We start from the raw sequence: 20391 nt of genomic DNA, 5'->3' as shown, positions 1-20391 counted from the left end.
TGTTTTTCTAAAAACATTCGGGGCAAAAAAGACAAATTTTAGAAGGTTCTTCTCTAAGTTTTTCCAAAATTCGTTATGGAATTATGACTTTTTTGCTGAAGCAGAGCTTAAATGTGGCTGTGTTCTAATCTACTCTATTCTATTCTATTCATCCAGTGCATCAAGCCTGGCCTGGGACACGGGAAGTGACTTTTTGGAGTCCGATTCGCCGTCCATGATGAGCAGCAGACTACATGGACAGCAAGAGCACAAAGGAAGCATCATTTCTGAGGTGAGTCGGAAATGGAAGCTTTTCCATTTCCAACTCACTCAAGTTAATCTCATCCGTGGTGCGGTTTATCCTCTGAGGAAGAGGGGGTGGAATCGGGTGCCACCCCCCAGTGCATCAGACCGGGCCAAGGGCCCGGGAAGTGACTTTTCGGCGTCCGATTTGGCGTCCATGATGAGCTGCACATTTCGTGGACGGCAAGAGCGGGAGGACAGCAACGTTCCAGCAGTTCAACATTTGGAAGAATCTATCCCCAACTTGCAGCCCCTTTCTGGTAAGCGGCGGACTGCCAGGACACGGAGATGGCCGCAGGCTAGATGGGCATACCGCCCAGTCCCACTACTGCCTACCCAGGCGTTGGAGGCCTGCACGGCGATGGACAAGGGGCGGGCCCACGTCTACAAACGGATGAATGGAGCACTCCGGGTGAGGCTTGAGATGTCGCCAGAGACTTGTTGTCGGCGGTTTTCGCTCTGTTGGGGTCCCATCCGGGGAGAGGCCAGCGGGGACGTGTAGCCGACTGAGGGGCCTTTGCCGTTGCTGGATCCGACCAGAGTGACGCACCGAAGAGCAGATCAGAAGGGTCGTCATCCTGGAGCAGCTGCCGTATGTGATTTTATCCAACGTATGGATGTCGGTGGAGGAGCACGAGCAAGAGGGAGGCCTCGCTGGTGCCCGGCTTTCCATGCCGTGACTCAATGTCGAATGAGGGGATTCTGCGGTGCTGTCTGGTGGGGATTGACGTGGTGACAGCGCCGTAATGGATTGCCGGTCCGGATTGCTTTACATCCTCAATTTCGCAGATCCCCCTCCTGCGAGATTGACGATGTGCTGGAATCCGGACCGGCAATCCGCCACCGCGCTGGCACTACGTCCTTCCCAACCAGAAAGCTCCACAGAGGCGCCTCGTCCAACGTTGATGCACTGCAGGGCAAGCCAGGAATCAGCAGGGCCCCCCTCTGGCTCGAGCTCCTTCACTAAAGTCCCTACGTCGGATGAAAGCACATGCAGCAGCTGCTCCATGATGACGACCCTTCTGATCTGCTCTTCGGTGCGTCTCTCTGGTCGGATCCAGCAAAGGCAAAGGCCTTTCATTCGGTTATACGCTCCCACTGGCCTCACCACGGATGGCACCCCAACAGAGCGGAAGCGCCGACAACAAGTCTCTGGCGACATGTCAAGCCTCACCTGGAGGGCTCCATTCATCCGTTTGTAGACGTGGGCCCGCCTCTAGTCCCTTGCCGTGCAGGATTCCAATGCCTGGGTAGACAGCAGTGGGACCGGGCGGTATGCCCATCCAGCCTCCGGCCTTCTCCGCGTTTTGGAAGTCCGCAGCCAACCAGAAAGGGGCTGCATGTAGGCGATAGAAGCCTCCAAACGTTGCATCGCTGAAACCTTGCTGTCCTCCCGCTCTTGCCGTCCACGAAATCTGCTGCTCATCATGGAGGCCGAATAGGACCCGGAAAATCACTTCTCAGGCCCTTGGCCCGGTCTGATGCACTGGGGGGGGGGGCACCCGGATCCAACTCAGAGGCTGGAATGCAAAACGGAGGGGCTGAGCTTGATGTAGTGTCCTTCTCATCCCCAGACCTCTGCTTCTCCACCTTTTTGTGGCTGGCCATCTGTAATCCCAAATCTGACACCAGGCGGGTCCTTCATGGAAATAAAGCAAGCAGAGGAGCCAAGGTGAGAACGTTCATTTTTTTATTCCAGAAAAAGAGCACTTTCATTGTATTTTCAATGCAAATTTCATTTTCAATGCATTTTCGGGGTGAAAATCTTTTTCAATGCGTTTTAATTTAGAATATCATTTGAGTGGCGTTTGCATTGAAAAGCTTATTTGCATTGCTTTTGTGAATCTTATTTGCGTTGCGAATTTAATTTGCTTTGTGTTTGCTGGCAAATTTAATTTGCGTTGAAATGCTTGAATGTGGCTCTAATCTAATTCTGCTTTACTTCCCAGAATTCCTTGCTGGAAATCCGGCACTTGTTCAGGAAAATGAACTGGACCTCTATTACACAAAGAACAGAACAAAGACGTTACTGGTGTAGCACTACGTCCAGTCAGAATCCTGAAAGATGGCAGAGCAAAGGGGGTTTGGAAGTGCAACGCTTCCCAATGAGTCAATTTCTAAACTACTTCAGGAAGATCTTCAACCTGTAAGTTCTTTATTTCTTGTTTTGGCCGCTGGGCTGATGTTTTCGTTTTTCTCTTTAGTTTACTAAATGTTTTTCTAAAAACATTCGGGGCAAAAAAGACAAATTTTAGAAGGTTCTTCTCTAAGTTTTTCCAAAATTCGTTATGGAATTATGACTTTTTTGCTGAAGCAGAGCTTAAATGTGGCTGTGTTCTAATCTACTCTATTCTATTCTATTCATCCAGTGCATCAAGCCTGGCCTGGGACACGGGAAGTGACTTTTTGGAGTCTGATTCGCCGTCCATGATGAGCAGCAGACTACATGGACAGCAAGAGCACAAAGGAAGCATCATTTCTGAGGTGAGTCGGAAATGGAAGCTTTTCCATTTCCAACTCACTCAAGTTAATCTCATCCGTGGTGCGGTTTATCCTCTGAGGAAGAGGGGGTGGAATCGGGTGCCACCCCCCAGTGCATCAGACCGGGCCAAGGGCCCGGGAAGTGACTTTTCGGCGTCCGATTTGGCGTCCATGATGAGCTGCACATTTCGTGGACGGCAAGAGTGGGAGGACAGCAACGTTCCAGCAGTTCAACATTTGGAAGAATCTATCCCCAACTTGCAGCCCCTTTCTGGTAAGCGGCGGACTGCCAGGACACGGAGATGGCCGCAGGCTAGATGGGCATACCGCCCAGTCCCACTACTGCCTACCCAGGCGTTGGAGGCCTGCACGGCAGTGGACAAGGGGCGGGCCCACGTCTACAAACGGATGAATGGAGCACTCCGGGTGAGGCTTGAGATGTCGCCAGAGACTTGTTGTCGGCGGTTTTCGCTCTGTTGGGGTCCCATCCGGGGAGAGGCCGGCGGGGACGTGTAGCCGACTGAGGGGCCTTTGCCGTTGCTGGATCCGACCAGAGTGACGCACCGAAGAGCAGATCAGAAGGGTCGTCATCCTGGAGCAGCTGCCGTATGTGATTTTATCCAACGTACGGATGTCGGTGGAGGAGCACGAGCAAGAGGGAGGCCTCGCTGGTGCCCGGCTTTCCATGCCGTGACTCAATGTCGAATGAGGGGATTCTGCGGTGCTGTCTGGTGGGGATTGACGTGGTGACAGCGCCGTAATGGATTGCCGGTCCGGATTGCTTTACATCCTCAATTTCGCAGATCCCCCTCCTGCGAGATTGACGATGTGCTGGAATCCGGACCGGCAATCCGCCACCGCGCTGGCACTACGTCCTTCCCAACCAGAAAGCTCCACAGAGGCGCCTCGTCCAACGTTGATGCACTGCAGGGCAAGCCAGGAATCAGCAGGGCCCCCCTCTGGCTCGAGCTCCTTCACTAATGTCCCTACGTCGGATGAAAGCACATGCAGCAGCTGCTCCATGATGACGACCCTTCTGATCTGCTCTTCGGTGCGTCTCTCTGGTTGGATCCAGCAAAGGCAAAGGCCTTTCATTCGGTTATACGCTCCCACTGGCCTCACCACGGATGGCACCCCAACAGAGCGGAAGCGCCGACAACAAGTCTCTGGCGACATGTCAAGCCTCACCTGGAGGGCTCCATTCATCCGTTTGTAGACGTGGGCCCGCCTCTAGTCCCTTGCCGTGCAGGATTCCAATGCCTGGGTAGACAGCAGTGGGACCGGGCGGTATGCCCATCCAGCCTCCGGCCTTCTCCGCGTTTTGGAAGTCCGCAGCCAACCAGAAAGGGGCTGCATGTAGGCGATAGAAGCCTCCAAACGTTGCATCGCTGAAACGTTGCTGTCCTCCCGCTCTTGCCGTCCACGAAATCTGCTGCTCATCATGGAGGCCGAATAGGACCCGGAAAATCACTTCTCAGGCCCTTGGCCCGGTCTGATGCACTGGGGGGGGGGGCACCCGGATCCAACTCAGAGGCTGGAATGCAAAACGGAGGGGCTGAGCTTGATGTAGTGTCCTTCTCATCCCCAGACCTCTGCTTCTCCACATTTTTGTGGCTGGCCATCTGTAATCCCAAATCTGACACCAGGCGGGTCCTTCATGGAAATAAAGCAAGCAGAGGAGCCAAGGTGAGAACGTTCATTTTTTTATTCCAGAAAAAGAGCATTTTCATTGTATTTTCAATGCAAATTTCATTTTCAATGCATTTTCGGGGTGAAAATCTTTTTCAATGCGTTTTAATTTAGAATATCATTTGAGTGGCGTTTGCATTGAAAAGCTTATTTGCATTGACTTTGTGAATCTTATTTGCGTTGCGAATTTAATTTGCTTTGTGTTTGCTGGCAAATTTAATTTGCGTTGAAATGCTTGAATGTGGCTCTAATCTAATTCTGCTTTACTTCCCAGAATTCCTTGCTGGAAATCCGGCACTTGTTCAGGAAAATGAACTGGACCTCAATTACACAAAGAACAGAACAAAGACGTTACTGGTGTAGCACTACGTCCAGTCAGAATCCTGAAAGATGGCAGAGCAAAGGGGGTTTGGAAGTGCAACGCTTCCCAATGAGTCAATTTCTAAACTACTTCAGGAAGATCTTCAACCTGTAAGTTCTTTATTTCTTGTTTTGGCCGCTGGGCTGATGTTTTCGTTTTTCTCTTTAGTTTACTAAATGTTTTTCTAAAAACATTCGGGGCAAAAAAGACAAATTTTAGAAGGTTCTTCTCTAAGTTTTTCCAAAATTCGTTATGGAATTATGACTTTTTTGCTGAAGCAGAGCTTAAATGTGGCTGTGTTCTAATCTACTCTATTCTATTCTATTCTATTCATCCAGTGCATCAAGCCTGGCCTGGGACACGGGAAGTGACTTTTTGGAGTCCGATTCGCCGTCCATGATGAGCAGCAGACTACATGGACAGCAAGAGCACAAAGGAAGCATCATTTCTGAGGTGAGTCGGAAATGGAAGCTTTTCCATTTCCAACTCACTCAAGTTAATCTCATCCGTGGTGCGGTTTATCCTCTGAGGAAGAGGGGGTGGAATCGGGTGCCACCCCCCAGTGCATCAGACCGGGCCAAGGGCCCGGGAAGTGACTTTTCGGCGTCCGATTTGGCGTCCATGATGAGCTGCACATTTCGTGGACGGCAAGAGCGGGAGGACAGCAACGTTCCAGCAGTTCAACATTTGGAAGAATCTATCCCCAACTTGCAGCCCCTTTCTGGTAAGCGGCGGACTGCCAGGACACGGAGATGGCCGCAGGCTAGATGGGCATACCGCCCAGGCCCACTACTGCCTACCCAGGCGTTGGAGGCCTGCACGGCGATGGACAAGGGGCGGGCCCACGTCTACAAACGGATGAATGGAGCACTCCGGGTGAGGCTTGAGATGTCGCCAGAGACTTGTTGTCGGCGGTTTTCGCTCTGTTGGGGTCCCATCCGGGGAGAGGCCGGCGGGGATGTGTAGCCGACTGAGGGGCCTTTGCCGTTGCTGGATCCGACCAGAGTGACGCACCGAAGAGCAGATCAGAAGGGTCGTCATCCTGGAGCAGCTGCCGTATGTGATTTTATCCAACGTATGGATGTCGGTGGAGGAGCACGAGCAAGAGGGAGGCCTCGCTGGTGCCCGGCTTTCCATGCCGTGACTCAATGTCGAATGAGGGGATTCTGCGGTGCTGTCTGGTGGGGATTGACGTGGTGACAGCGCCGTAATGGATTGCCGGTCCGGATTGCTTTACATCCTCAATTTCGCAGATCCCCCTCCTGCGAGATTGACGATGTGCTGGAATCCGGACCGGCAATCCGCCACCGCGCTGGCACTACGTCCTTCCCAACCAGAAAGCTCCACAGAGGCGCCTCGTCCAACGTTGATGCACTGCAGGGCAAGCCAGGAATCAGCAGGGCCCCCCTCTGGCTCGAGCTCCTTCACTAATGTCCCTACGTCAGATGAAAGCACATGCAGCAGCTGCTCCATGATGACGACCCTTCTGATCTGCTCTTCGGTGCGTCTCTCTGGTCGGATCCAGCAAAGGCAAAGGCCTTTCATTCGGTTATACGCTCCCACTGGCCTCACCACGGATGGCACCCCAACAGAGCGGAAGCGCCGACAACAAGTCTCTGGCGACATGTCAAGCCTCACCTGGAGGGCTCCATTCATCCGTTTGTAGACGTGGGCCCGCCTCTAGTCCCTTGCCGTGCAGGATTCCAATGCCTGGGTAGACAGCAGTGGGACCGGGCGGTATGCACATCCAGCCTCCGGCCTTCTCCGCGTTTTGGAAGTCCGCAGCCAACCAGAAAGGGGCTGCATGTAGGCGATAGAAGCCTCCAAACGTTGCATCGCTGAAACGTTGCTGTCCTCCCGCTCTTGCCGTCCACGAAATCTGCTGCTCATCATGGAGGCCGAATAGGACCCGGAAAATCACTTCTCAGGCCCTTGGCCCGGTCTGATGCACTGGGGGGGGGGGCACCCGGATCCAACTCAGAGGCTGGAATGCAAAACGGAGGGGCTGAGCGTGATGTAGTGTCCTTCTCATCCCCAGACCTCTGCTTCTCCACCTTTTTGTGGCTGGCCATCTGTAATCCCAAATCTGACACCAGGCGGGTCCTTCATGGAAATAAAGCAAGCAGAGGAGCCAAGGTGAGAACGTTCATTTTTTTATTCCAGAAAAAGAGCACTTTCATTGTATTTTCAATGCAAATTTCATTTTCAATGCATTTTCGGGGTGAAAATCTTTTTCAATGCGTTTTAATTTAGAATATCATTTGAGTGGCGTTTGCATTGAAAAGCTTATTTGCATTGCTTTTGTGAATCTTATTTGCGTTGCGAATTTAATTTGCTTTGTGTTTGCTGGCAAATTTAATTTGCGTTGAAATGCTTGAATGTGGCTCTAATCTAATTCTGCTTTACTTCCCAGAATTCCTTGCTGGAAATCCGGCACTTGTTCAGGAAAATGAACTGGACCTCAATTACACAAAGAACAGAACAAAGACGTTACTGGTGTAGCACTACGTCCAGTCAGAATCCTGAAAGATGGCAGAGCAAAGGGGGTTTGGAAGTGCAACGCTTCCCAATGAGTCAATTTCTAAACTACTTCAGGAAGATCTTCAACCTGTAAGTTCTTTATTTCTTGTTTTGGCCGCTGGGCTGATGTTTTCGTTTTTCTCTTTAGTTTACTAAATGTTTTTCTAAAAACATTCGGGGCAAAAAAGACAAATTTTAGAAGGTTCTTCTCTAAGTTTTTCCAAAATTCGTTATGGAATTATGACTTTTTTGCTGAAGCAGAGCTTAAATGTGGCTGTGTTCTAATCTACTCTATTCTATTCTATTCATCCAGTGCATCAAGCCTGGCCTGGGACACGGGAAGTGACTTTTTGGAGTCCGATTCGCCGTCCATGATGAGCAGCAGACTACATGGACAGCAAGAGCACAAAGGAAGCATCATTTCTGAGGTGAGTCGGAAATGGAAGCTTTTCCATTTCCAACTCACTCAAGTTAATCTCATCCGTGGTGCGGTTTATCCTCTGAGGAAGAGGGGGTGGAATCGGGTGCCACCCCCCAGTGCATCAGACCGGGCCAAGGGCCCGGGAAGTGACTTTTCGGCGTCCGATTTGGCGTCCATGATGAGCTGCACATTTCGTGGACGTCAAGAGCGGGAGGACAGCAACGTTCCAGCAGTTCAACATTTGGAAGAATCTATCCCCAACTTGCAGCCCCTTTCTGGTAAGCGGCGGACTGCCAGGACACGGAGATGGCCGCAGGCTAGATGGGCATACCGCCCAGTCCCACTACTGCCTACCCAGGCGTTGGAGGCCTGCACGGCGATGGACAAGGGGCGGGCCCACGTCTACAAACGGATGACTGGAGCACTCCGGGTGAGGCTTGAGATGTCGCCAGAGACTTGTTGTCGGCGGTTTTCGCTCTGTTGGGGTCCCATCCGGGGAGAGGCCGGTGGGGACGTGTAGCCGACTGAGGGGCCTTTGCCGTTGCTGGATCCGACCAGAGTGACGCACCGAAGAGCAGATCAGAAGGGTCGTCATCCTGGAGCAGCTGCCGTATGTGATTTTATCCAACGTACGGATGTCGGTGGAGGAGCACGAGCAAGAGGGAGGCCTCGCTGGTGCCCGGCTTTCCATGCCGTGACTCAATGTCGAATGAGGGGATTCTGCAGTGCTGTCTGGTGGGGATTGACGTGGTGACAGCGCCGTAATGGATTGCCGGTCCGGATTCCTTTACATCCTCAATTTCGCAGATCCCCCTCCTGCGAAATTGACGATGTGCTGGAATCCGGACCGGCAATCCGCCACCGCGCTGGCACTACGTCCTTCCCAACCAGAAAGCTCCACAGAGGCGCCTCGTCCAACGTTGATGCACTGCAGGGCAAGCCAGGAATCAGCAGGGCCCCCCTCTGGCTCGAGCTCCTTCACTAATGTCCCTACGTCGGATGAAAGGACATGCAGCAGCTGCTCCATGATGACGACCCTTCTGATCTGCTCTTCGGTGCGTCTCTCTGGTCGGATCCAGCAAAGGCAAAGGCCTTTCATTCGGTTATACGCTCCCACTGGCCTCACCACGGATGGCACCCCAACAGAGCGGAAGCGCCGACAACAAGTCTCTGGCGACATGTCAAGCCTCACCTGGAGGGCTCCATTCATCCGTTTGTAGACGTGGGCCCGCCTCTAGTCCCTTGCCGTGCAGGATTCCAATGCCTGGGTAGACAGCAGTGGGAACGGGCGGTATGCCCATCCAGCCTCCGGCCTTCTCCGCGTTTTGGAAGTCCGCAGCCAACCAGAAAGGGGCTGCATGTAGGCGATAGAAGCCTCCAAACGTTGCATCGCTGAAACGTTGCTGTCCTCCCGCTCTTGCCGTCCACGAAATCTGCTGCTCATCATGGAGGCCGAATAGGACCCGGAAAATCACTTCTCAGGCCCTTGGCCCGGTCTGATGCACTGGGGGGGGGGCACCCGGATCCAACTCAGAGGCTGGAATGCAAAACGGAGGGGCTGAGCTTGATGTAGTGTCCTTCTCATCCCCAGACCTCTGCTTCTCCACCTTTTTGTGGCTGGCCATCTGTAATCCCAAATCTGACACCAGGCGGGTCCTTCATGGAAATAAAGCAAGCAGAGGAGCCAAGGTGAGAACGTTCATTTTTTTATTCCAGAAAAAGAGGATTCTGACTGGACGTAGTGCTACACCAGTAACGTCTTTGTTCTGTTCTTTGTGTAATTGAGGTCCAGTTCATTTTCCTGAACAAGTGCCGGATTTCCAGCAAGGAATTCTGGGAAGTAAAGCAGAATTAGATTAGAGCCACATTCAAGCATTTCAACGCAAATTAAATTTGCCAGCAAACACAAAGCAAATTAAATTCGCAACGCAAATAAGATTCACAAAAGCAATGCAAATAAGCTTTTCAATGCAAACGCCACTCAAATGATATTCTAAATTAAAACGCATTGAAAAAGATTTTCACCCCGAAAATGCATTGAAAATGAAATTTGCATTGAAAATACAATGAAAGTGCTCTTTTTCTGGAATAAAAAAATGAACGTTCTCACCTTGGCTCCTCTGCTTGCTTTATTTCCATGAAGGACCCGCCTGGTGTCAGATTTGGGATTACAGATGGCCAGCCACAAAAAGGTGGAGAAGCAGAGGTCTGGGGATGAGAAGGACACTACATCAAGCTTAGCCCCTCCGTTTTGCATTCCAGCCTCTGAGTTGGATCCGGGTGCCCCCCCCCCAGTGCATCAGACCGGGCCAAGGGCCTGAGAAGTGATTTTCCGGGTCCTATTCGGCCTCCATGATGAGCAGCAGATTTCGTGGACGGCAAGAGCGGGAGGACAGCAACGTTTCAGCGATGCAACGTTTGGAGGCTTCTATCGCCTACATGCAGCCCCTTTCTGGTTGGCTGCGGACTTCCAAAACGCGGAGAAGGCCGGAGGCTGGATGGGCATACCGCCCGGTCCCACTGCTGTCTACCCAGGCATTGGAATCCTGCACGGCAAGGGACTAGAGGCGGGCCCACGTCTACAAACGGATGAATGGAGCCCTCCAGGTGAGGCTTGACATGTCGCCAGAGACTTGTTGTCGGCGCTTCCGCTCTGTTGGGGTGCCATCCGTGGTGAGGCCAGTGGGAGCGTATAACCGAATGAAAGGCCTTTGCCTTTGCTGGATCCGACCAGAGAGACGCACCGAAGAGCAGATCAGAAGGGTCGTCATCATGGAGCAGCTGCTGCATGTGCATTCATCCGACGTAGGGACATTAGTGAAGGAGCTCGAGCCAGAGGGGGGCCCTGCTGATTCCTGGCTTGCCCTGCAGTGCATCAACGTTGGACGAGGCGCCTCTGTGGAGCTTTCTGGTTGGGAAGGACGTAGTGCCAGCGCGGTGGCGGATTGCCGGTCGGGATTCCAGCACATCGTCAATCTCGCAGGAGGGGGATCTGCGAAATTGAGGATGTAAAGCAATCCGGACCGGCAATCCATTACGGCGCTGTCACCACGTCAATCCCCACCAGACAGCACCGCAGAATCCCCTCATTCGACATTGAGTCACGGCATGGAAAGCCGGGCACCAGCGAGGCCTCCCTCTTGCTCGTGCTCCTCCACCGACATCCATACGTTGGATAAAATCACATACGGCAGCTGCTCCAGGATGACGACCCTTCTGATCTGCTCTTCGGTGCGTCACTCTGGTCGGATCCAGCAACGGCAAAGGCCCCTCAGTCGGCTACACGTCCCCGCCGGCCTCTCCCCGGATGGGACCCCAACAGAGCGAAAACCGCCGACAACAAGTCTCTGGCGACATCTCAAGCCTCACCCGGAGTGCTCCATTCATCCGTTTGTAGACGTGGGCCCGCCCCTTGTCCATCGCCGTGCAGGCTTCCAACGCCTGGGTAGGCAGTAGTGGGACTGGGCGGTATGCCCATCTAGCCTGCGGCCATCTCCGTGTCCTGGCAGTCCGCCGCTTACCAGAAAGGGGCTGCAAGTTGGGGATAGATTCTTCCAAATGTTGAACTGCTAGAACGTTGCTGTCCTCCCGCTCTTGCCGTCCACGAAATGTGCAGCTCATCATGGACGCCAAATCGGACGCCGAAAAGTCACTTCCCGGGCCCTTGGCCCGGTCTGATGCACTGGGGGGTGGCACCCGATTCCACCCCCTCTTCCTCAGAGGATAAACCGCACCACGGATGAGATTAACTTGAGTGAGTTGGAAATGGAAAAGCTTCCATTTCCGACTCACCTCAGAAATGATGCTTCCTTTGTGCTCTTGCTGTCCATGTAGTCTGCTGCTCATCATGGACGGCGAATCGGACTCCAAAAAGTCACTTCCCGTGTCCCAGGCCAGGCTTGATGCACTGGATGAATAGAATAGAATAGAGTAGATTAGAACACAGCCACATTTAAGCTCTGCTTCAGCAAAAAAGTCATAATTCCATAACGAATTTTGGAAAAACTTAGAGAAGAACCTTCTAAAATTTGTCTTTTTTGCCCCGAATGTTTTTAGAAAAACATTTAGTAAACTAAAGAGAAAAACGAAAACATCAGCCCAGCGGCCAAAACAAGAAATAAAGAACTTACAGGTTGAAGATCTTCCTGAAGTAGTTTAGAAATTGACTCATTGGGAAGCGTTGCACTTCCAAACCCCCTTTGCTCTGCCATCTTTCAGGATTCTGACTGGACGTAGTGCTACACCAGTAACGTCTTTGTTCTGTTCTTTGTGTAATTGAGGTCCAGTTCATTTTCCTGAACAAGTGCCGGATTTCCAGCAAGGAATTCTGGGAAGTAAAGCAGAATTAGATTAGAGCCACATTCAAGCATTTCAACGCAAATTAAATTTGCCAGCAAACACAAAGCAAATTAAATTCGCAACGCAAATAAGATTCACAAAAGCAATGCAAATAAGCTTTTCAATGCAAACGCCACTCAAATGATATTCTAAATTAAAACGCATTGAAAAAGATTTTCACCCCGAAAATGCATTGAAAATGAAATTTGCATTGAAAATACAATGAAAGTGCTCTTTTTCTGGAATAAAAAAATGAACGTTCTCACCTTGGCTCCTCTGCTTGCTTTATTTCCATGAAGGACCCGCCTGGTGTCAGATTTGGGATTACAGATGGCCAGCCACAAAAAGGTGGAGAAGCAGAGGTCTGGGGATGAGAAGGACACTACATCAAGCTCAGCCCCTCCGTTTTGCATTCCAGCCTCTGAGTTGGATCCGGGTGCCCCCCCCCAGTGCATCAGACCGGGCCAAGGGCCTGAGAAGTGATTTTCCGGGTCCTATTCGGCCTCCATGATGAGCAGCAGATTTCGTGGACGGCAAGAGCGGGAGGACAGCAACGTTTCAGCGATGCAACGTTTGGAGGCTTTTATCGCCTACATGCAGCCCCTTTCTGGTTGGCTGCGGACTTCCAAAACGCGGAGAAGGCCGGAGGCTGGATGGGCATACCGCCCGGTCCCACTGCTGTCTACCCAGGCATTGGAATCCTGCACGGCAAGGGACTAGAGGCGGGCCCACGTCTACAAACGGATGAATGGAGCCCTCCAGGTGAGGCTTGACATGTCGCCAGAGACTTGTTGTCGGCGCTTCCGCTCTGTTGGGGTGCCATCCGTGGTGAGGCCAGTGGGAGCGTATAACCGAATGAAAGGCCTTTGCCTTTGCTGGATCCGACCAGAGAGACGCACCGAAGAGCAGATCAGAAGGGTCGTCATCATGGAGCAGCTGCTGCATGTGCTTTCATCCGACGTAAGGACATTAGTGAAGGAGCTCGAGCCAGAGGGGGGCCCTGCTGATTCCTGGCTTGCCCTGCAGTGCATCAACGTTGGACGAGGCGCCTCTGTGGAGCTTTCTGGTTGGGAAGGACGTAGTGCCAGCGCGGTGGCGGATTGCCGGTCCGGATTCCAGCACATCGTCAATCTCGCAGGAGGGGGATCTGCGAAATTGAGGATGTAAAGCAATCCGGACCGGCAATCCATTACGGCGCTGTCACCACGTCAATCCCCACCAGACAGCACCGCAGAATCCCCTCATTCGACATTGAGTCACGGCATGGAAAGCCGGGCACCAGCGAGGCCTCCCTCTTGCTCGTGCTCCTCCACCGACATCCGTACGTTGGATAAAATCACATACGGCAGCTGCTCCAGGATGACGACCCTTCTGATCTGCTCTTCGGTGCGTCACTCTGGTCGGATCCAGCAACGGCAAAGGCCCCTCAGTCGGCTACACGTCCCCGCCGGCCTCTCCCCGGATGGGACCCCAACAGAGCGAAAACCGCCGACAACAAGTCTCTGGCGACATCTCAAGCCTCACCCGGAGTGCTCCATTCATCCGTTTGTAGACGTGGGCCCGCCCCTTGTCCATCGCCGTGCAGGCTTCCAACGCCTGGGTAGGCAGTAGTGGGACTGGGCGGTATGCCCATCTAGCCTGCGGCCATCTCCGTGTCCTGGCAGTCCGCCGCTTACCAGAAAGGGGCTGCAAGTTGGGGATAGATTCTTCCAAATGTTGAACTGCTGGAACGTTGCTGTCCTCCCGCTCTTGCCGTCCACGAAATGTGCAGCTCATCATGGACGCCAAATCGGACGCCGAAAAGTCACTTCCCGGGCCCTTGGCCCGGTCTGATGCACTGGGGGGTGGCACCCGATTCCACCCCCTCTTCCTCAGAGGATAAACCGCACCACGGATGAGATTAACTTGAGTGAGTTGGAAATGGAAAAGCTTCCATTTCCGACTCACCTCAGAAATGATGCTTCCTTTGTGCTCTTGCTGTCCATGTAGTCTGCTGCTCATCATGGACGGCGAATCGGACTCCAAAAAGTCACTTCCCGTGTCCCAGGCCAGGCTTGATGCACTGGATGAATAGAATAGAATAGAGTAGATTAGAACACAGCCACATTTAAGCTCTGCTTCAGCAAAAAAGTCATAATTCCATAACGAATTTTGGAAAAACTTAGAGAAGAACCTTCTAAAATTTGTCTTTTTTGCCCCGAATGTTTTTAGAAAAACATTTAGTAAACTAAAGAGAAAAACGAAAACATCAGCCCAGCGGCCAAAACAAGAAATAAAGAACTTACAGGTTGAAGATCTTCCTGAAGTAGTTTAGAAATTGACTCATTGGGAAGCGTTGCACTTCCAAACCCCCTTTGCTCTGCCATCTTTCAGGATTCTGACTGGACGTAGTGCTACACCAGTAACGTCTTTGTTCTGTTCTTTGTGTAATTGAGGTCCAGTTCATTTTCCTGAACAAGTGCCGGATTTCCAGCAAGGAATTCTGGGAAGTAAAGCAGAATTAGATTAGAGCCACATTCAAGCATTTCAACGCAAATTAAATTTGCCAGCAAACACAAAGCAAATTAAATTCGCAACGCAAATAAGATTCACAAAAGCAATGCAAATAAGCTTTTCAATGCAAACGCCACTCAAATGATATTCTAAATTAAAACGCATTGAAAAAGATTTTCACCCCGAAAATGCATTGAAAATGAAATTTGCATTGAAAATACAATGAAAGTGCTCTTTTTCTGGAATAAAAAAATGAACGTTCTCACCTTGGCTCCTCTGCTTGCTTTATTTCCATGAAGGACCCGCCTGGTGTCAGATTTGGGATTACAGATGGCCAGCCACAAAAAGGTGGAGAAGCAGAGGTCTGGGGATGAGAAGGACACTACATCAAGCTCAGCCCCTCCGTTTTGCATTCCAGCCTCTGAGTTGGATCCGGGTGCCCCCCCCCCCAGTGCATCAGACCGGGCCAAGGGCCTGAGAAGTGATTTTCCGGGTCCTATTCGGCCTCCATGATGAGCAGCAGATTTCGTGGACGGCAAGAGCGGGAGGACAGCAACGTTTCAGCGATGCAACGTTTGGAGGCTTCTATCGCCTACATGCAGCCCCTTTCTGGTTGGCTGCGGACTTCCAAAACGCGGAGAAGGCCGGAGGCTGGATGGGCATACCGCCCGGTCCCACTGCTGTCTACCCAGGCATTGGAATCCTGCACGGCAAGGGACTAGAGGCGGGCCCACGTCTACAAACGGATGAATGGAGCCCTCCAGGTGAGGCTTGACATGTCCCCAGAGACTTGTTGTCGGCGCTTCCGCTCTGTTGGGGTGCCATCCGTGGTGAGGCCAGTGGGAGCGTATAACCGAATGAAAGGCCTTTGCCTTTGCTGGATCCGACCAGAGAGACGCACCGAAGAGCAGATCAGAAGGGTCGTCATCATGGAGCAGCTGCTGCATGTGCTTTCATCCGACGTAGGGACATTAGTGAAGGAGCTCGAGCCAGAGGGGGGCCCTGCTGATTCCTGGCTTGCCCTGCAGTGCATCCACGTTGGACGAGGCGCCTCTGTGGAGCTTTCTGGTTGGGAAGGACGTAGTGCCAGCGCGGTGGCGGATTGCCGGTCCGGATTCCAGCACATCGTCAATCTCGCAGGAGGGGGATCTGCGAAATTGAGGATGTAAAGCAATCCGGACCGGCAATCCATTACGGCGCTGTCACCACGTCAATCCCCACCAGACAGCACCGCAGAATCCCCTCATTCGACATAGAGTCACGGCATGGAAAGCCCGGCACCAGCGAGGCCTCCCTCTTGCTCGTGCTCCTCCACCGACATCCGTACGTTGGATAAAATCACATACGGCAGCTGCTCCAGGATGACGACCCTTTTGATCTGCTCTTCGGTGCGTCACTCTGGTCGGATCCAGCAACGGCAAAGGCCCCTCAGTCGGCTACACGTCCCCGCCGGCCTCTCCCCGGATGGGACCCCAACAGAGCGAAAACCGCCGACAACAAGTCTCTGGCGACATCTCAAGCCTCACCCGGAGTGCTCCATTCATCCGTTTGTAGACGTGGGCCCGCCCCTTGTCCATCGCCGTGCAGGCCTCCGCACGCCTGGGTAGGCAGTAGTGGGACTGGGCGGTATGCCCATCTAGCCTGCGGCCATCTCCGTGTCCTGGCAGTCCGCCGCTTACCAGAAAGGGGCTGCAAGTTGGGGATAGATTCTTCCAAATGTTGAACTGCTGGAACGTTGCTGTCCTCCCGCTCTTGCCGTCCACGAAATGTGCAGCTCATCATGGACGCCAAATCGGACGCCGAAAAGTCACTTCCCGGGCCCTTGGCCCGGTCTGATGCACTGGGGGGGTGGCACCCGATTCCACCCCCTCTTCCTCAGAGGATAAACCGCACCACGGATGAGATTAACTTGAGTGAGTTGGAAATGGAAAAGCTTCCATTTCCGACTCACCTCAGAAATGATGCTTCCTTTGTGCTCTTGCTGTCCATGTAGTCTGCTGCTCATCATGGACGGCGAATCGGACTCCAAAAAGTCACTTCCCGTGTCCCAGGCCAGGCTTGATGCACTGGATGAATAGAATAGAATAGAGTAGATTAGAACACAGCCACATTTAAGCTCTGCTTCAGCAAAAAAGTCATAATTCCATAACGAATTTTGGAAAAACTTAGAGAAGAACCTTCTAAAATTTGTCTTTTTTGCCCCGAATGTTTTTAGAAAAACATTTAGTAAACTAAAGAGAAAAACAAAAACATCAGCCCAGCGGCCAAAACAAGAAATAAAGAACTTACAGATTGAAGATCTTCCTGAAGTAGTTTAGAAATTGACTCATTGGGAAGCGTTGCACTTCCAAACCCCCCTTGCTCTGCCATCTTTCAGGATTCTGACTGGACGTAGTGCTACACCAGTAACGTCTTTGTTTTGTTCTTTGTGTAATTGAGGTCCAGTTCATTTTCCTGACCAAGTGCCGGATTTCCAGCAAGGAATTCTGGGAAGTAAAGCAGAATTAGATTAGAGCCACATTCAAGCATTTCAACGCAAATTAAATTTGCCAGCAAACACAAAGCAAATTAAATTCGCAACGCAAATAAGATTCACAAAAGCAATGCAAATAAGCTTTTCAATGCAAACGCCACTCAAATGATATTCTAAATTAAAACGCATTGAAAAAGATTTTCACCCCGAAAATGCATTGAAAATGAAATTTGCATTGAAAATACAATGAAAGTGCTCTTTTTCTGGAATAAAAAAATGAACGTTCTCACCTTGGCTCCTCTGCTTGCTTTATTTCCATGAAGGACCCACCTGGTGTCAGATTTGGGATTACAGATGGCCAGCCACAAAAAGGTGGAGAAGCAGAGGTCTGGGGATGAGAAGGACACTACATCAAGCTCAGCCCCTCCGTTTTGCATTCCAGCCTCTGAGTTGGATCCGGGTGCCCCCCCCCCAGTGCATCAGACCGGGCCAAGGGCCTGAGAAGTGATTTTCCGGGTCCTATTCGGCCTCCATGATGAGCAGCAGATTTCGTGGACGGCAAGAGCGGGAGGACAGCAACGTTTCAGCGATGCAACGTTTGGAGGCTTCTATCGCCTACATGCAGCCCCTTTCTGGTTGGCTGCGGACTTCCAAAACGCGGAGAAGGCCGGAGGCTGGATGGGCATACCGCCCGGTCCCACTGCTGTCTACCCAGGCATTGGAATCCTGCACGGCAAGGGACTAGAGGCGGGCCCACGTCTACAAACGGATGAATGGAGCCCTCCAGGTGAGGCTTGACATGTCGCCAGAGACTTGTTGTCGGCGCTTCCGCTCTGTTGGGGTGCCATCCGTGGTGAGGCCAGTGGGAGCGTATAACCGAATGAAAGGTCTTTGCCTTTGCTGGATCCGACCAGAGAGACGCACCGAAGAGCAGATCAGAAGGGTCGTCATCATGGAGCAGCTGCTGCATGTGCTTTCATCCGACGTAGGGACATTAGTGAAGGAGCTCGAGCCAGAGGGGGGCCCTGCTGATTCCTGGCTTGCCCTGCAGTGCATCAACGTTGGACGAGGCGCCTCTGTGGAGCTTTCTGGTTGGGAAGGACGTAGTGCCAGCGCGGTGGCGGATTGCCGGTCCGGATTCCAGCACATCGTCAATCTCGCAGGAGGGGGATCTGCGAAATTGAGGATGTAAAGCAATCCGGACCGGCAATCCATTACGGCGCTGTCACCACGTCAATCCCCACCAGACAGCACCGCAGAATCCCCTCATTCGACATTGAGTCACGGCATGGAAAGCCAGGCACCAGCGAGGCCTCCCTCTTGCTCGTGCTCCTCCACCGACACCCGTACGTTGGATAAAATCACATACGGCAGCTGCTCCAGGATGACGACCCTTCTGATCTGCTCTTCGGTGCGTCACTCTGGTCGGATCCAGCAACGGCCCCTCAGTCGGCTACACGTCCCCGCAGGCCTCTCCCCAGATGGGACCCCAACAGAGCGAAAACCGCCGACAACAAGTCTCTGGCGACATCTCAAGCCTCACCCGGAGTGCTCCATTCATCCGTTTGTAGACGTGGGCCCGCCCCTTGTCCATCGCCGTGCAGGCCTCCAACGCCTGGGTAGGCAGTAGTGGGACTGGGCGGTATGCCCATCTAGCCTGCGGCCATCTTCGTGTCCTGGCAGTCCGCCGCTTACCAGAAAGGGGCTGCAAGTTGGGGATAGATTCTTCCAAATGTTGAACTGCTGGAACGTTGCTGTCCTCCCGCTCTTGCCCTCCACGAAATGTGCAGCTCATCATGGACGCCAAATCGGACGCCGAAAAGTCACTTCCCGGGCCCTTGGCCCGGTCTGATGCACTGGGGGGTGGCACCCGATTCCACCCCCTCTTCCTCAGAGGATAAACCGCACCACGGATGAGATTAACTTGAGTGAGTTGGAAATGGAAAAGCTTCCATTTCCGACTCACCTCAGAAATGATGCTTCCTTTGTGCTCTTGCTGTCCATGTAGTCTGCTGCTCATCATGGACGGCGAATCGGACTCCAAAAAGTCACTTCCCGTGTCCCAGGCCAGGCTTGATGCACTGGATGAATAGAATAGAATAGAGTAGATTAGAACACAGCCACATTTAAGCTCTGCTTCAGCAAAAAAGTCATAATTCCATAACGAATTTTGGAAAAACTTAGAGAAGAACCTTCTAAAATTTGTCTTTTTTGCCCCGAATGTTTTTAGAAAAACATTTAGTAAACTAAAGAGAAAAACAAAAACATCAGCCCAGCGGCCAAAACAAGAAATAAAGAACTTACAGATTGAAGATCTTCCTGAAGTAGTTTAGAAATTGACTCATTGGGAAGCGTTGCACTTCCAAACCCCCCTTGCTCTGCCATCTTTCAGGATTCTGACTGGACGTAGTGCTACACCAGTAACGTCTTTGTTCTGTTCTTTGTGTAATTGAGGTCCAGTTCATTTTCCTGACCAAGTGCCGGATTTCCAGCAAGGAATTCTGGGAAGTAAAGCAGAATTAGATTAGAGCCACATTCAAGCATTTCAACGCAAATTAAATTTGCCAGCAAACACAAAGCAAATTAAATTCGCAACGCAAATAAGATTCACAAAAGCAATGCAAATAAGCTTTTCAATGCAAACGCCACTCAAATGATATTCTAAATTAAAACGCATTGAAAAAGATTTTCACCCCGAAAATGCATTGAAAATGAAATTTGCATTGAAAATACAATGAAAGTGCTCTTTTTCTGGAATAAAAAAATGAACGTTCTCACCTTGGCTCCTCTGCTTGCTTTATTTCCATGAAGGACCCGCCTGGTGTCTGATTTGGGATTACAGATGGCCAGCCACAAAAAGGTGGAGAAGCAGAGGTCTGGGGATGAGAAGGACACTACATCAAGCTCAGCCCCTCCGTTTTGCATTCCAGCCTCTGAGTTGGATCCGGGTGCCCCCCCCCCCAGTGCATCAGACCGGGCCAAGGGCCTGAGAAGTGATTTTCCGGGTCCTATTCGGCCTCCATGATGAGCAGCAGATTTCGTGGACGGCAAGAGCGGGAGGACAGCAACGTTTCAGCGATGCAACGTTTGGAGGCTTCTATCGCCTACATGCAGCCCCTTTCTGGTTGGCTGCGGACTTCCAAAACGCGGAGAAAGCCGGAGGCTGGATGGGCATACCGCCCGGTCCCACTGCTGTCTACCCAGGCATTGGAATCCTGCACGGCAAGGGACTAGAGGCGGGCCCACGTCTACAAACGGATGAATGGAGCCCTCCAGGTGAGGCTTGACATGTCGCCAGAGACTTGTTGTCGGCGCTTCCGCTCTGTTGGGGTG

The 20391-nt window shown here is 52.0% G+C and overlaps 2 protein-coding genes and 1 long non-coding RNA gene across 35 annotated transcripts in view; 2 read left to right on the top strand and 1 right to left on the bottom strand.

Moving 5' to 3' along the window:
• Positions 1-2951, top strand: LOC144986613 (uncharacterized). The gene is made up of 3 exons (XR_013650437.1): positions 1-271; positions 1857-1954; positions 2232-2951. It is a non-coding gene; the product is annotated as an uncharacterized LOC144986613 (long non-coding RNA).
• A 1338-nt stretch (positions 2952-4289) lies between these two features.
• Positions 4290-9447, top strand: LOC144986882 (uncharacterized). The gene is made up of 7 exons (XM_078935463.1): positions 4290-4449; positions 4727-4923; positions 5152-5266; positions 6852-6949; positions 7259-7423; positions 7647-7761; positions 9346-9447. The coding sequence occupies exons 1-7, from the start codon at positions 4303-4305 to the stop codon at positions 9445-9447; spliced, it is 939 nt and encodes a 312-aa protein (XP_078791589.1). The 5' UTR covers positions 4290-4302.
• LOC144986612 (uncharacterized) overlaps positions 9448-20391 on the bottom strand; it is a 31547-nt gene continuing 20603 nt past the window's right edge. For all 33 annotated transcript variants that reach the window (XM_078934129.1, XM_078934130.1, XM_078934136.1 and 30 more), the window contains 14 exons: positions 19837-19934; positions 19363-19559; positions 19025-19139; positions 17349-17446; positions 16875-17071; positions 16537-16651; positions 14852-14949; positions 14378-14542; positions 14040-14154; positions 12359-12456; positions 11885-12049; positions 11547-11661; positions 9865-9962; positions 9448-9587 (listed from right to left, as the gene is read on the bottom strand). In XM_078934129.1, coding sequence (XP_078790255.1) covers positions 9548-9587; positions 9865-9962; positions 11547-11661; positions 11885-12049; positions 12359-12456; positions 14040-14154; positions 14378-14542; positions 14852-14949; positions 16537-16651; positions 16875-17035 — 1170 coding nt within the window. In that variant the 5' untranslated portion in view covers positions 17036-17071; positions 17349-17446; positions 19025-19139; positions 19363-19559; positions 19837-19934 and the 3' untranslated portion in view covers positions 9448-9547. The remainder of the gene's footprint in view (positions 9588-9864; positions 9963-11546; positions 11662-11884; positions 12050-12358; positions 12457-14039; positions 14155-14377; positions 14543-14851; positions 14950-16536; positions 16652-16874; positions 17072-17348; positions 17447-19024; positions 19140-19362; positions 19560-19836; positions 19935-20391) is intronic.

Source organism: Oryzias latipes, chromosome 17 (assembly GCF_053564925.1).
Source record: "Oryzias latipes strain Hd-rR chromosome 17, Olatipes_Hd-rR_3.1".
Lineage (NCBI taxonomy): Eukaryota > Metazoa > Chordata > Actinopteri > Beloniformes > Adrianichthyidae > Oryzias > Oryzias latipes.
Note: the sequence above shows the minus strand (reverse complement) of the source record. Positions and strands in the feature narration are given on the sequence as shown.